The sequence below is a fragment of the Pagrus major genome, chromosome 22 (assembly GCF_040436345.1).
Source record: "Pagrus major chromosome 22, Pma_NU_1.0".
NCBI classification, from domain to species: Eukaryota; Metazoa; Chordata; class Actinopteri; order Spariformes; family Sparidae; genus Pagrus; species Pagrus major.
The window spans coordinates 17,230,209-17,246,418 of NC_133236.1; the positions used below are offsets into that span (position 1 = coordinate 17,230,209).

At 43.4% G+C, this 16,210-nt stretch overlaps 1 protein-coding gene across 1 annotated transcript in view; it reads right to left on the bottom strand.

Annotated features, from left to right (window-relative positions):
* The window catches only part of LOC141017724 (uncharacterized), a 34,721-nt gene extending 19,707 nt beyond the window's left edge, over window positions 1–15,014 (bottom strand). The window contains exons 1-5 of the mRNA XM_073492455.1: window positions 14,976–15,014; window positions 6,339–7,735; window positions 2,414–5,879; window positions 1,978–2,148; window positions 261–299 (exon numbers count right to left, since the gene is read on the bottom strand). Coding sequence (XP_073348556.1) covers window positions 261–299; window positions 1,978–2,148; window positions 2,414–5,879; window positions 6,339–7,735; window positions 14,976–15,014 — 5,112 coding nt within the window. The remainder of the gene's footprint in view (window positions 1–260; window positions 300–1,977; window positions 2,149–2,413; window positions 5,880–6,338; window positions 7,736–14,975) is intronic.
* Window positions 15,015–16,210: the final 1,196 nt, after the last annotated feature.

Genomic DNA, 16,210 nt, shown 5'->3' on the forward strand with positions numbered 1-16,210 from the left:
AATATCGCTCTGTCTTGAAACAACTACTGTTAGTAGAAGAGCCACAAGTTGTGCACTGCATTGGCAGCACTGAACTCCCTGATTGTAATCACATCCAGCTGAGCATTTGAACTAGACTGTTTTTTCAAATACTTTGTTTACCCCCAAGAACACCATATGAAAAGCAGATGTTTTCACAGAACAGAGAGTTGTCTGTCCAGATTCCTCTCCCCATCTTGTTTCTATTGGACAGCATGTGGGCAAAGCTGTGCCTACTGTACCTTTCCAGGGCGCTTGTGAAATCCCTTGGCAATTCTGATCTGTAATGCAAAAAACACAGAATTATTATTGTGGCAAACATGAGCAAACATCTAGTCTATTAAAGGCTAGAGAAGCTAATCTGCATTTGTTGTTGGTGCAGCAGTCCTGTGCCTTTTGAATGGCCTGACCTTTTAGTTTACTTCCAGCGACGCACTGGGTCCGTGGAGATTAGACTGGTTTGAATTTATATTCGAGCACACACACACAAAAAGGCATAGCCAGGAGAAAAAAAAGCCTTTCTTAGCACAGTATTCTTGCAAAATAAGCAACTAGCGAGTTGGCAGCTTCAAACAGCAGCAAAAGACACAAGAAACTACAGCAACTAGAAAGCTTATAACATCAAGTCAGTAACATTGATTAATGATTTAATTAATAGTTTAATGAAGACATATTATGCTCATTTTCAGGTTAATAATTTTGATTCCGGATTACTACCAGAATAAGTTTACATGCTTTACTGCTCATGAAAGGCATCAGTTTTCTCATACTGTCCAACGCTGCAGCACTGTAGTCCCCCTCTGTCTGAAACGCTCTGTTTTAGCTCCTGTCTCTTTAAGGAATTATGCAAATGTTTGAGATGGTGACATAGTGATGTCATAAAGTCACAGAATTAAAGGGGGGCTACTGGCGAGGTGTTTCAGACACTTCAGGAGCAGTATTTTCTGTGGGAGAGCGGAGTGTTTGTTGGTGTCGACTATGGCCTTTTTAAAGACACAAGTGCACAAAAACATAAATAAAACACTGAAGGAAGAAGGAAAAGCACAATATGTCTCCTTTTAAGAAGAAATGACCAAAGTGCACCAAGTGCTTTGCAATTGTGAATATTTGCTTGTTCTCTTGGTCTTTTTTGATATAAAACTCAGTAACTTCGGATTTTGGACCGTTGGTCCAGCAAAACAAGCAATCTAAATAAATTGTAAATGTTATATACTTCGATACAGTGGATGACCGTGTGTTTTTTTTAGTCCGCTGGTAAAACCAATGAAGAAGAGGAGGAGGACTATTTAACACAGTTGGCACATGACAGGTCTGTAAAACGGTAATAAAAGCCGCACAACCCCTGCGAAATGACTCGTTCCAATAAAATTTGGAGAGTCTAGAAGAGCCGCCCGATTACATTTTATCCCCATTCAAGTAAGCTGGGCGCTAAACCGGAAGTTAGACGGCTCACGCCCTATGACACCCCAGCCGGACAGCCACTGCCACAACTAAAGTCTGATTCTGTGGGAAACACTGTATCCTTTTAAGAAATTCCTTTTTTACTATCATTAGCATCACATTATATAGTTCTATCCAGGAGACTTCATAAGAAATTGCATGAAAAGTATTGGAATTTCAGACACATAGAATAAAATATTATAAAAATATTCACTAGTTGCAGCTCTTATCCCAGCTCAGGCATGTTTACCAGCCCAGATTAAATCAAAGGGACCAGTGAGACAAAAGATGCTTTGTTGTGGATTGTGAAGCTTCCCTCCAAACGTTGATACCACAATGCAAATAGGGGGACAAAACAGGTTTTCCATAAACACTGCTGGCGGTGCAGCTCAAATGGAAATGAGGGATATAAATAGTTTCTATCTCACCTGCCAGAGCAACAAGCAGTCTGATCTCAGCTTTATATTTGTAATGCTAAAGTGTTAAGTATCCTTCAATAGTGTGTATACCCTCACTTACATGTTTATTCAGTATCCCCTGTGGCTGAGCTGGAGGCTGCTTCAGCTCATGGAGTGTAGGGAGTGTGGGTGGAGGAATCCCAGGAAAAGATGGAGGCGTGGCATCAGGAAGCAGCGGACGTGGCTGCACAGCTTCAGTTTCATCTCCTGAAGTTGACATTTTTCCAATAACCTGATGCATAAACCGAAAGTCATTAGGTAAGTATGAAAATGTTTCTTTCCACTTCTAAAAAATGTACCACATTGACAAGTATCGTTAGAGACATGTTATAAGACAGCACTTGGTTCTATGAGTGTTTCTTATCATTAGACAGCTAAAACACTTTGGTTTCTGACGTTATTGGTCAATAAATTAGAGATATTTTGTCTGCAAACTCTCTGTGTGATGACATTCATTTCGTTTTTAGTTGCCGAAAGGAACATAAAGGAAAACTAACCTCGCTTCTGACTTGTTCCTGTCCTTGTGTGCTCTGCGCTGGTTTTGCAGGTTCTCGGGGGAGGTACTTCTCTAAATAGTCCGGCAGCTTGATGTCGTTAAACGAGGGAAGTGGAGGGCCTGAGTCACTGACCACAGCCTCGGCAGCCTGGGCTTCCTCCCTGTCGCTCGGGGCAGAGCTCTGTTTGGCCAGTGTGTCTCTGTGTGGAGCTGTGTTAGTCGGGCTTGGAGGGGGTGGCTCGGATAGAGGTGGACTCAGCCTGGGGGTTTCGCTGGTTGACACTTCCCCAGAGTTAGTGCCTTCTTCCTGCTTCTGAACTCCATTCCTCTTCCCTCTGAGAGAGGATGTGAGGCTGCTGAAGACACAGCTCCCCTGTAGGCGAGACTTCACTCTGATCTGATCATCTTTCTCCTCCTTGACATCCCCCTCATCTTTGCCGGGGGTCTTGTCCTTGAGGCGAGAGTGAGTGTCCAGGCTACTGAGCAGCACACTCCTGTCAGCCAAACTAGCCCTGGCAGGCTTGAGGCCAGATTTTACGTCCGTGCTCTGGAGCCTGGCTAAGACGCTCGGGATCGTGTCTATGTTGAACTTATCCTTTTTCCTCAATCCAAACTTAAACTCATCAGGGTCAAACGTCTTCTCAAAACGGTCCTCCTTGATGGCGGGCAATGCAAACGGCGGCTGAGTCGGCCCGAGTGGGTTGTGTTTACGTGGCGGGAGGGAGAACGGGGCGCAAAGATTCTTGATTTTCTCAATGAAATCGACATCATCTAGCTCGGCGGATGTTTCCAGCAGATCGCTCTCACTTACAGCGGAGCTCAGTTTGGGCTTCAAGACTTTAAGTTTCTGTTTGGGAAAATCCACATCCAGCCAGCTAGAGGGGGCGTCTCGCGGCGATGAAGAATCGTCTTTGCTTAGTCCCCGTGGCAAATGGAGTTTCTTCATGGGTGGACGCTGGGTTGAATTTGGGAGCAGCTTATTAGCCTCCAGGGAAGCGGGTGCCTTTGGAGTTTGACTCGGCTTCTTATTCACCAGTTCCTTTTTGACTGTGTGGAGTTGCGATTGAGGGGAGATATCACCATTAGCAACAGGTGAAAGTTCATTCAATGCTGAATGGAGTGTTTTCTCAGCTGTCTTTTCTGCCACAGTAACTGTGGAGCTGGACGCGGGGCTATCAGCGGGCAGCTTTGCCATTTTTTCTGCCCTCTTGAGTGAAGCACTATCACTTGCGCTCTCTGTATTTTTGGATGCGTCACCCTGTGGAATGAGTTTCACGATATCTCTTGAAATTGTGACTTCTGAGGGCACTGATTTGACAGCTGAAGTTTTTTTCTCGTCACCCTGCCTCACTCCCTCGCTGTTCACAGATTTAGACACAGAAATCTGAGTATCTTTAACAGATGAGTCTTTCTCTGCCATATTGTCAGCCTGTGCAGTTGTCGCCACCGGAGCGTCATTACAGGCTTTTACAGTCGCTTCCCCAACTGCTGTAGTTGCGTTGGTAATAGGCTTTGCAATGGAGAGCTCAGCATCATTAACTCCATGTGCACATGAGTCATCTGGTGTATTTTCTGTTTTTTCCACAGACACAGAATCAGGCTGTGGTCCTGCTTCAATCACCACTGAGTCCGTTTTAGGGCATTCTGTAGACTTTGTTTTCAAATCAGCGGGCCCATTTTTTGCCATCTCTCCCTTTGAAAGCCCTTTATCACTCACGGTCCCACTAGCAGCCTCCTCATTAGTCTGGGTGTCGGCACACACAGCAGCTTGTTCTGGATGTGTAGTCGTCGTCTGTCTGACGTGTTGTGTTTGAGCAGGGAGGTCTGATGATGAGGACTCAGAGACCGGTTCTGCTTGGCTGGTTTCTGGTTTTCTCTTGTCTTTAACTGACTGTGCTTTTTCTTTGTTTTCATCATTTTTTCTTTCATCATTCCTAGCAACACTCTCGACTGTCCCTGAGATACTTTGTCCGCTTTCTGAAACCTTGACCTCTGTGGTATTTTTATGTGAACCGAGGAGCTGCTGTGCTGCCTCTTTGTCTTTCAGCTCAGGCCCATTTGTTTTTTTGCGCTCCACTTTGTCTGTCTTCCCCACGTCTTTACTCTCAGACTGATTTAGTAGCTCCGTGTCCTTATGCTGGGGTTGCTGTGTTTTCCCTGTGTCTTTCTTAGTGGCTTCCTTCACTTTTCCTTTACTTTTTAGTTCAGATTGCATCGACAGTTCCTTATCTAATTTGGGATATTTAGCAGGTGGCTCTTGCTTCTCAATAGGCTGTTTTACCACAGGTGAGCGGGAAGAAGCTGGTGTTTCTCTGCTGTCCTTAGATGCCTTTTCTGTCTCCTCTGTCAATAAGAGGCTGTGTCCCCCTGCCTTTTCCTCCTTTTGGGGTAAAATAACAGGAGCCTTGTCAATAGGCGTCTTTGTTCCACGGCTACGAGCAGCAGTATCAGGTTCATCTCTGTTGACAGATGCTTCTGGCTCCTGTCTGCTGACTGGCTTGCTAATATTCTCCTTTTTAGATGAAGACTTTGACTCTGTCTTCTGTTTGTCAGGTAAAGCCTGTTCATCTGATGTACCTTCTTTGGCTTTATCAGATGGTAATGAGACGTTCTCTGTGAGTTTTTTGGAGGCAGAAAAAGTCTCCTCTGTATCATCCACCTGATCTTGTTTTGTAGCATTGACCTCCGTCTTACTTGTTGAGCAATATGATTTGCTTTCACTATTCGGGCTGATGGGACTGGTTGGTTCTCGACTTTTTCTTCTTTTAGAGCGGGAGCCTGTTCTGTTGGGGCCTTTGGACAATTGGCTGTTATCGGTCAGTTCTGCAGAATCACCCGGCTCTTTAGCTGGATCGTTTGCTTCAACACTGTCAGGTTTCGTACCCTGATCTTCTGTTTTCGAGGTGACTGTGCCCTTTGATTTGGAGTCTGTTGTTGGTTCTTTAGGAATGGAAATCTTTCCCGCTGCAGCAGTGACGTCTCGTCCTTCTGGTTTTAATGTTATCTCTGAGATTGCTTTTGTTTGCGTCTGCTCTTTAGTATCCAGTTTACCCTGATTGTCCAGTTCTGGCGACTTCGATGCAGCAACGGCTGCAGACGAGGTGGATTTTTGAGACGTTCCTGTCATTGCTGGCTTTGGAAGCAACACTGGCTTGCTGTCTGATTTAGATGCCTCAGTGAAGTTCCTCACTCGCTCCTTGATCGTCATCGGCCTCTCCCTGTTTGGTGACGCAGAGCTTGACCTGGCCTTGTCATAACGCTCAGCTGATCTTGATCGCTGGTCTGACAAAAAATCTGCTTTCATCCTGTCTGTGGCTTTGCGGACCGGTGAGACATCAGCACTCCTCGGAGTTTGGAAGGTCTGCTTGCTGACCGCCCCCGCAGGGCGCTCAAAGAGGCTGATTCTATCGGCAATCCGGCCAACGACTGGTTTAGGTTCCTCATCTATTTTCTTCAAGTCGTGTTGTCTGTGTATGATAAGAGGTAAAGGTTTAATTTCAAACATCTGCAAAATTGGAAACTTGTAGAGTTGATTTTGACTCGTAAGTATAGTGTCTGGGTGATTTGACCTATATTTGAGTCTTATCTGTGCTGCAGTAACAATCTTGAGGCGTGGGGTTGCTCTTTGTGTTATGACTCACATCATTGTTTCACTGTGGATAATCCACCCAACACATTCCCTGCTTTGACAGCAATGTCATGTTAGACAAAAGCTTGACAGGAAGGTTAAAATGTCCTACTAATGTAGGAGCTACACTACTTGTACAATTAAACATTTATTCTTAAGAAATTGTAATATATTAACTGGAAAACAGTATTTGAAGTCTGATTTATACACTGCAGTCTATGGAAATGTGTTGAGTCATTCATTCATTCATAAATCACAAACTGACCTCCCATTCAGTCACATGTAGCTGAAGCCTTACCTTGCATCAGTCTCTGTTCTGGGCCTATCCTTTGCTTCATCCTTAGCTTTAAAATCCTGGTCGCCTCCCGCTGGACTTTGCTTGGGATTCAAAGGCACATTTTTTGTGAAAAGCTTCACCTCACTCCGAGAAACTTTAACACTCCTGCGTTTGGACTCTGGTGTCTCTGTCTTCCTCTCCACTTTGTACAGACTGTCATCGTCCTCCATGTCTGCGGCCCCATCAACCACACATGCCACAGTCACTGCACTGACTGAGTTTGACTCCTGGAACTTGTCCAACTGCTTGACTGTGTCAGGACAGGAAGTCTTAGTCTCCTTGACTTCAGGTGAGGCCTGAGAGGTGGGGTTGTGCTTGGAGGAGGAGTTTACAGATGACTCTCCCTTGTGAGTCTTTGGACTTTTGACCTGAGGACTGGTCACTGAGTTATCTGATATAGGGAATCCCTCGGGAGGAGGTTCAGAACCGGGGGACAGTTTTTCCTGGGGGCTGTTAGCTCCATCTCCCTGAGGGTTCTTCTTGAATTTCCTTCTTGCTGCGTTTTTACGCCCCATGCTGTCGGCCTCTGTTTGTTCTTGGTCAGGTTCAGGCTGTGTGTCTTTGCGTGATTTCAGTGACACTCCCACTAGGGCACTATAATGACTCTCTGTACCTACAGCGGGCCTCACATCTGCCTTTTTGTTCTCTGCACTTATTGAACTTGAGCTCTTTGTTAAGTCAAAACTTGGTGATGACTTTGCCTTGGGGATGACTTGCAGGCTTTTCGTGACTTTGGTTCGAACAACTTCCTGTCCAGCACTGTTGTCTTTGCCACGACTAAACACACTGGTCTCCTCCAGGTACACATGAAGCCTCTTGCCTGTCCTGGCCTGTGCTTGTCTCTGGGCCTGAGGCTGAGTGTGGGCCCGGTCAGAGTCCCATACCACTCCCTGCTCAGAGGAGAGATGTGTCAGATGACTGGCATTCTTCTCAGGATTCCCGCTCGCTGAAGTACCGTTGCCACTGCTGGTCTCCTCCCTCTCCTGGCCCTGCCCTGTTCTCTTCTTCCTGCTCCCCACAAACTCCTCCTCTCTTGGACCTCCTCCTGCAGTCTCAGTGCTGCTCACAACAGAGCCGTCTCTGCGGGCAGACTGCGTGGCGTCCTCCTCTTCACTGGGGAAAAAGTCTCTATAGAGACCCAGTGGATTGGTATTGGAGCTCTCCTCCCACTGTTGTTCCCTTGCCCGGGGTCTTACAGACTCCTCACTCTCCTCTTCTTTCTGTGATTTAAGAGTCCGGTCGTCAGTTGGAGAGGCATTTTCAGTAGGACTGTTTGGACCCTTTCCCCTCCACGGAGAGAACCAGCTCCCGATACGTCCCAAGACCCCAGTACTCGGCTGCTCCTCGGGGCTCTCAGACTGAAGCAAGGAAAGCAGAGAAATAAATCACATAAATATCTCTTTAGACATGCAGTGCCATTAATAAACATGCATATTTCAAATGAATATGCGCAAACCTTAGATGAACTGTCAGTAGTTACACGTGGTAGTGCAAATACAATACTGGCCATGAACAAAGGAAGGGAGTGCAAGCTTGGGATCTAAAGTCAATATAAGTAGTGGTTGTTTGCTCATACATTTTTTTAGTATGGCCATGCATCTCTCAGCAGAGCAAAGACATGCATGTGTGCTTATAACCTGTAAGCTTACCGTAGAAAATACCATATCATTCAGATTCTTTATGTAGGTTGTGAACATGATTTTGGTTTAGAACAAAAACTCCTAAAGAGCAATAAAACACAAACAAAATCATTCCACCAGGACAAACAATAGAAAGAGAAAAAGCAGAAAATTGTCATAAAAAACAAAACAAAAAAAAAAAAAGATATTTTGCTTTAGCAAAGTGACAGATCCATCCTTAACTCTCTCTTAACTTTGAGCAATTTCTTTTTGGCAGTAACTTCAAGATCAACTCACCCTTAATTAGACATAGAAGAAAACTTTTAGTCCCACTCCAAAATGTGACTTCAGTTTGTACAGCAGAGGATCTGCAGCAAGATACAACTCTGACTGATGAGCATGTTGTGTTTAGTCCTCCTCGCATCCAGTAAAGCATCCACAACTACGCGGCTGCGGCAGACTGGCACTGGCAGATATGGGCGCTGAAGTTCTGCCCCTCCAGCGGAGCGCACGCAGCCCGGTGCTAAAGTGATGCCTTCAAGTGCTGCTCGTAAACCTCTGACACGAGTGCCGCTAGAAAGCCGTTAAACTATCTGACTAGTCAAATCAATCGTATTGATAATGACTTATGATCATGTTTAATATCCATAACACAAATCTCTGTGGTGCTACAGAGATCTTCAAGTTATATTCATGTGTCTTCATTTATATATATTTTTCTCATGGAGAAAGTTAAATGCAAAAAATACCATTTCTACTAAATTCATGACTCAAAAAGCAATCACAATATTATCAAAATAATTGCAATATGATTTTTTTTTTCTCTGCATACTGTTCAGCACTACCCTACACCTGACTGCAGTGTTAATCTGACTGATGGCAAACTGAATGTAGGCTTAATTGCATTACTGGCTGCTTTCAGCTATGATTGTGAATATTTTACGCTGAGTTGACAAAAAAAAAACTCAAAACATTTTAAAACTGCACACCACACCACACATCACATTTAATTTGTTTTCCATTTGTTTTCCAAATGGATGCAACCCAAAATTGCAAGAATCAAGCACAATCAAGTACATCAACTCCATTAAATAAGCTGAGCTGCTTTTAGTGCTACATTTATAAACAATAAGAGATGGAGAAAGAGTGTTTTTGTTTTCATGGGCAAAGGTACAGTCTGCAACAGAAGATTTGCAGAGTTTCTTCTGTTCTGATATCAACAGAGAGCTCGTTGTGGTGTCAGAAAAGCAAACATTCTGGATTTTGTTGAGCGTTAGGTCCATTTTGCGGTGGTGAAGCTTACCCTAACCCTTAAACCTCACTAACTCCCAGCTATAGGACCAGTTAGACTGGGAAGTAGATGTGTGACACTGCAGAGCAGCAATGATTAGTCAATTTATTTGTCTGTTTGTTTATTTGCCAACTATTTTGATAATCAATTAATTGTTTCAGTCATTTTTTCAAGCAAAAATGTCACATCTTTGCTGGTTCCAGTCTCTTAGATTTAAGAATGTTCTGCTATTATTTGGTAATTTATGCTGGTAGATGAAGCATCTTTGGGTTTTGGACTGTTGGTTGGACAAAAGAAGCAATTTAAAGCGTCACTTTGGGCTTTCGGCATATTATAGAATGAACTATTCATTATTTAATCGTGAAAATATGAATTGATAACACACCATAAAGCTGTCTCACAACTTCTGAAACTTACTGTACAGCTGCCCACATACCGGTTTCTCTTGTTTGAAAGACAAACACCTGGTGATATGCATTCAACTGGCATCTATACGTCTCCACTGTCACCAGGTGCCTGCTCATGAATTAAATGTTAGCTCTCTCTAAATAAATGAATAAAAGAGTATGGTCCAGACCTGCTCAAATTGGAAAGAGTCATGAGATAACTGTTGATAATTACATTCTGATGATTTTACAGCCTATAATTAAAAAAAGTGGAAATGTGTTTATGCAAGAATCCAGATGTTGACAGATAGCAGCTTGGCAAGTATCAAAGTATTGCTTGGCTGTCAAATATGTGAGACACTTGCTAGACCTCAGGCTAAGCGCGTAGCTTGTTGTCTTTCAACATTGCAACAGAGAGCGAGGAGCAACCCGGGTAATGAAATTCCAGAAATGTGAAAGTTTTAAAGCCTGAACAAAAGCAGCCATTGCATCTGATGTTTCTCAAATAGGCTAAAAACACAGGTTTGAACGTTTCAGTTTGAAATTACACGCAACAACTCTAGTTTGGGTTGAGTGAAGTGACACTGCTGTCCTATATTTGCTGAACCACCTCGTCCAGGTCGAGGGAGCTCAAAATTCCTACATTCAAGTTGAGCCACTGAAGGCAGCAAAGAGACCGTGTCCAAACAAAGTTTTCCAGGGGAAATGACGCAGCGGCTGTGTGGCTTTCAAAGCCTGTTGGATTCAGTTTTTTCGGTTTTCCAAAATCTACGTGCTCTTGTTTCACTCAAGCTCAAGTCAGTGTTTCCATCCTGCTGCTTGGTCGAGGAATTTAACCCTTTAACTGCCTTTGTGTCGCTTAGTTACGACTTTTTAAGGGAAAAAAATAAAATAAAGGAACTAGAAGTTAACTTTTACTTCACTTTTCAGTGTGATGACACACAGCCCGGGCTGCCTGGGGGCGTGGGAGTGTCTCTGGTAATTATGGTTTTGAAAATAAATAAATAAATCATATGCCTGTTCTTGTTGGGTATTCTTTCCTGACATTTAGCGGTTAAGCCTATAGCATTACAGGCTTATTAAAGTTTTGATAGTGCCTATTTATTGTTGATGTATAACCTGAAGTGTTAACATAACATAGAAATCAGCTCTTTAATCCAATCTAAGGGGGTATTTGAAAACCCACGCACTCCTGAAGATCTTACAGGTGTGAAGACAAACTGTAGCTCCATACAACAAAACACAGTGGCTCTGAGGCTTTACAGTGTTACCCAGCAGGTCCAGTGCTCGACAGAAAAGCCTTCTTGACAAGCAAGTCACCAGAGAGAGTCAGAAAGTGAAATCTTACCATGATTACAGTGTTTGTCCTGCCTTCTCTCGGGAACAAACCGGTCCAATGTCGCAGCAGCCCTCATAAGACAGAAGCCTTTCCGTGTAGAAGCCTTTCTGTGTTGTGAGGTAACCTGTCCCTCCTCAGAGAGAACAGGGGAGTCTGCACCTGCACTGCCTTATTAATATTTACTGCTCTCTAAACTCTAAAATGAGGAATTATCCAGGCTAACTCGATCTCTCAAACCTCCTAGATGTCATTGTGATTGTTGCCTAGAAGTGTTTTTTTTAATTTCCCATGGAAATGAGGGCTGAGGTGAGGAATCTGCCCGGGCCAGGTAACACACCCTGAGGCTTCAGCACAGCACCATGACACAGCAGGCAGATATGGCAGTTTTATTGTGCAACTGCTGTCAGGGCAAGTAAGGAGACATCAGGCGGTTTGTTTGTTGTCTCAAATTTACATATAGAAGAAGCTCACATCCCTCCTCTGCATAGTTCTTGTCACTTGTGGTTGTGTAGTTGTACTGTGTTGTTAACATAATGGTTAAGACACTCACAGCCTTCTCATTTATCCTCATTCTGCAGGGAACATCTAAGAATCCCATGCATGACCCTCATCTGACTCAAGATCCCACTTTTTAAAGCAACGTTCACACATTGACAAAGTGTTAAACGCCGAACACACCACCGACAAACTATGTGTGTGTCTGCCTCTGTCTCTGTGTCCTCCCCATGACTTATTAATGCAGCACCGAAGCTGAAACCTGTCTCATTCTCCACCCTATTAAAAATTCACATGTGGGCTTTAATTCCTCGTAGCCAAACGCAGGAGAGAAATGCAACTCTGCCAATTTCAGAAAATTATACCACTTATCACATGTCACTCAAAGGAGGGGACGTCTAGTTTGACTGGTTTTGGAGATAATTAAAGGAGTAGCTGATGGAAAAGAAGATACACACATGTTAAAAGGCACAATTCATCCTCTCCACCTCTGCTGAATCCATTAATTAGAGTGTAAAGATTCGGGATTAATACACTGACTCACACATCCAGTTATATTGTGCAGTGCGTTACACACTTTGTTTTACAGTATGTGTACAGCCTGAGTCATATTCAGACAAGCAGCTGCTCGCTACAAGCTTTTTCCCTTTCTTACATGGAGCAACCCCACTGGAGGTGTGTGTAAACAGCTGCGTTGTTGTTGTTGAGGGAGAGAAAAAGAGAATCTGTATCCACCCAGATTTCCTCGCATGGTTAGAGATGTCTGGCTGCCAGGGGCCAGAGTGAAAATCCTGTGAATTCAGGAGGAGAATAGATTTTAAGGCTTTACTGTGGCGTAGTGAGTGCAGTCCTTCAGTCTGTTTTTAAAGATTAGTTCCATGTCTCGGAAACATTTGGAGATTCTTCTTCTTTAAGCTTCTAAAATAGGATTGTGATTGTTAAAGTTTGTCTTTTATAGCCGCCCATTGAGAATAAATTCTGTTCAGGGTGGCTACACTTTAGTATGAGAAGAGGCTCTAAGACCATAAGATGTGACTACTGACTACTCCTTTTAATGAGACATAGATACCTTATATATACACCGGGTGTTTTCCAAAGAAAAAAAAAAGGTTAACAACACATTGTTAAGCTCGATTGAGTTTGATTGGCAACATACAGAAGATGCTCTTTAATGCAACAATTCAAAGATACATGGATTGTTATCTTAAAGATGTGATCTATAAAATATAGGCAGAATTCGAAGGTAGCTCCAAAAATATAGAGGGCAGCATGTCACCTGAGTAAACAATGGCTGCTCTTTGCTAGTTACCCTTGGCTGTAGCTAGCTATCGTTAGCTTGTTGGCTCATGTGAGTTTTACTTACTTTATGTCAAATTTGAACGAAGTGCGTCTTATGATGTGTTAGCATGGCAGTCGAGCCTTTTTAAACTAAAATTCAGGCCATATATTACAAATTGCTCCCTTAATTAAAGGCATACTATACACAGGGGCGACACCAGAAGTAGTGGTGTAACCCTGCTGATGAACTCTGTCACCTTTGCCTGCTAAGGAAAACAACATTGCTACGTTTGCTACTGCAAACACTGGTTAATGTTACTGTGGCTCACGAGCAAACTTCGGCTAACCAGTAACTGACAGTGACCTGTAATTCAGTGCAGAGAAAATGAAAAGGTGACGATTGTAAATGTGTTTTATTGTGTTCTGCGGGAGAAGTAAAGTCAAAATGCCCAAGTACAGACAAATCATATTTATAATCCTAAACAAACGCTGTGTAGATGCATTGAACACATCGATGGTTGGATGTGTCAGAGTTTTCTTCAGTTAAACAAAGGTAAGACTGAAATAATTGTTTTTGGAGCCAAGGAAGGACGACTAAAAGTTTCTGCTCAGCTTCGGTCTGTAATGTTGAAAACAACAAACCGAGCCAGAAAACTTGGTGCAGTCGTGGACTCAGGCCTGAACTTCAGCAGCCAAAAATTGCATTTATTTTCAGCAGACTCGACTACTGTGACGGCAACTTTACAGGAGTCTCTAAAAAAAACCCTCATCAGACAGCTGCAGCTGATTCACAACGCTGCTGCTCGAGTCCTAACAAAGGACCAAAAAAGTGGATCACATCACTCCAGTTCTGAGATCTTTACACTGGCTGTCAAAGAAAAGATTTCAAAATCCTGCTGTTGGTTTATAAAGCAATTTGTAATGTCTTTTAATGTCATTTTATGCACCTACAAAGCACTTTGAGTTGCCTTGTGTCTGAATTGTGCTGTACAAATAATCTCGCCTTGCCTTTTCCCAGGATCGGGTGTTTGCATATACCTATTACTGAGCAGGTTTTGTCAGTTGTCGTCTGTATACAAACCATAAAAAGTTGATTGTTGATTCTCATGACCAGGTCATCAAATAAGCGTGGAATAAGTGCAGCGACGCTGTGGGCTGGCACCACCCCACAGCGTCGCTGCATTTATTGAGAATCAGTGACACCCAGACAAGTCCTGTCAACAACCAAATAACAATTATAGATCATAAAATGCTTCTAATCATTCATAGAAGCAGAGGACAGGATCTCTGTAGATACAGACATCGCCACCTACTTCTAGTGGGTCATATGTGATGATTTAAGAGGATTATTTTGGGAAAATAGTCTATAAATTGCTTTTTAGGATCATTCTGCGTAAGATAGAAACTTTCAGAAATTTGAAATTCAGAATTTTTTACGTTTGGATCAACAACAAGAAGAAAGCCAACAATTTACTTAAGAACTAGTCTAATGAGGACGTTCAAGACAAAAGAGAGAGAAATGAGGAGACTTTGAACCTTGTATACATGGACTGGTGCAGTGAGTCATCAGCAGTACCATTCAGAGTGTATTTTCTGCTAACTCAGACCTTCACCACCACTGATGTATCACCTCATGTGCTAATTTACAAGCAGCAGGCATTTTTCTTGAACCTCGGGCTAGACAACTGGCTGTTGAACAAGTCTGCCTGAAAAATAATTTCTTAACTTGGAATGAGGTTTATTAAACACGCCTCCCTCACATAGCCGAACACTTGAGTCGGTGATAAACAGTGAACGCAGGCTCAGAGCTCAGTGTCCCTTAGAGGCTGTTGAAGAGGCATTCATCTTCAGTGCTTGGGTTCACGTTGCCTTGTCGATGTTGTGCAACACCGCCCTTGCTCATATTGTGCTTCAATGCTATAAAATATGTTGTTTGTGTTGCTCCATCGGCACCAAATATATAAATAACATCTGACTGTATTTTTAACACTGCCGCCAGATACAAGAGGAATTTTTTAGCATCAACAAAATGTTTTTTCTCCTCCCTCCTCCACCCCTCCCTGTCTGTTGTTGCTCATTTGTTAAAGCAACTCACTAACTGTCGACCACAACAGAAGGTCTGCCCTGGGGCACTTTGGAGAAAGAGCAAATGGCAAATGTCTTGGTATTGACACAACTCCACTGCCCCACCCACTGGTTGTTGACGCTCACTGCACCCTTGGAGGCCATCACCCACAGGCTAAATTTGAATTAGAAATGAGTGTTCAGAGCTAAACTGCTGAGGCATGTCCACATACAGCGTGAGACTGGGAGTGAATTCAATTATATGAGAGAGACAGATGGATCTCTGACATTCACACTTATTGGGTTCTGCAGTGTGTCACATACAGATGAAGGTTGTAGACACAGTTTTCTCTATAATTCATTTTCTTACAGTTTGACTGAAACACCCCCTCATTTCAGAGGATGGACCAGAATGTGATTCACTGCTGTTCCCTCCTCCATCAGCCAGCCGTTAAGTCCAACATCACCACGGCGACCACCTCCAATGTGTAAATGGTTTGATTGTGAAGTTCTGCCACTCAGAAGCGAGGAAATGACACATTTTGCTCCTCTCAGGTCACGCCTGTAACATCCACACCGGGAGAGCAAATCACGCAGAAACTTCAACGCCCCACTGGCTTGCTAATAAAGCCCAGCAGCACTGTTTACATTGCGTAACATCAGACGTTCACCTGCTGTCCACACACACAGCTCTCGACTGAACTCTGATTCCCCCCGAGTTCAGAGCTGACAGCATCCTGACTGTCGTCTAAACACTCAGAGGCAGTTTGTTTGTCCTTCAGCCGAAGCTGAACAACACATTTCCTATTCACTTGAGCGACAGATTAAAGTGACGGATTAATAACTCTTGTTTCCACTTTTCTTTGCTCGGTGAAAAGATGTAAGTGCAGTGATATTTGTGCTGCGTGGCAGTAAAGAAAGATTTGGTGGCTTATTTTTGTGATATTTATCTCACTGTAGCTCAGCTCTGTTCCCCATGTCAGCTGCCACGATATTTGATTGGGCGGGAAATAATTACAGCTCTCCCTGCCAGTGAGCTCGGTGTAGAAAAAAACAACACTGACCAAATTGCGAAAGTGCTCCCAACAAACATTTCCAGGGAAATATCTAATCAGATTTGTTCAGCCTGGTCCCAGCGAACATGAGCTATGTCAGCAGATGATAGAGCACTGAATGTTTGAACATCTATTTTCCCAGGCACATCTGGTAAAGAATTAATGGGCTGTTTGTTGAAATCTGAAAGGCTGATTTGGTGGAGTTAATGCTGATAGACTATCTGGTATTCCAGGCATAAACCTTCCATCAGCTAAACTTACGTAGGTCGGCATTTGCTCATAATAGGGGGCAATGTTCTTTTGCAT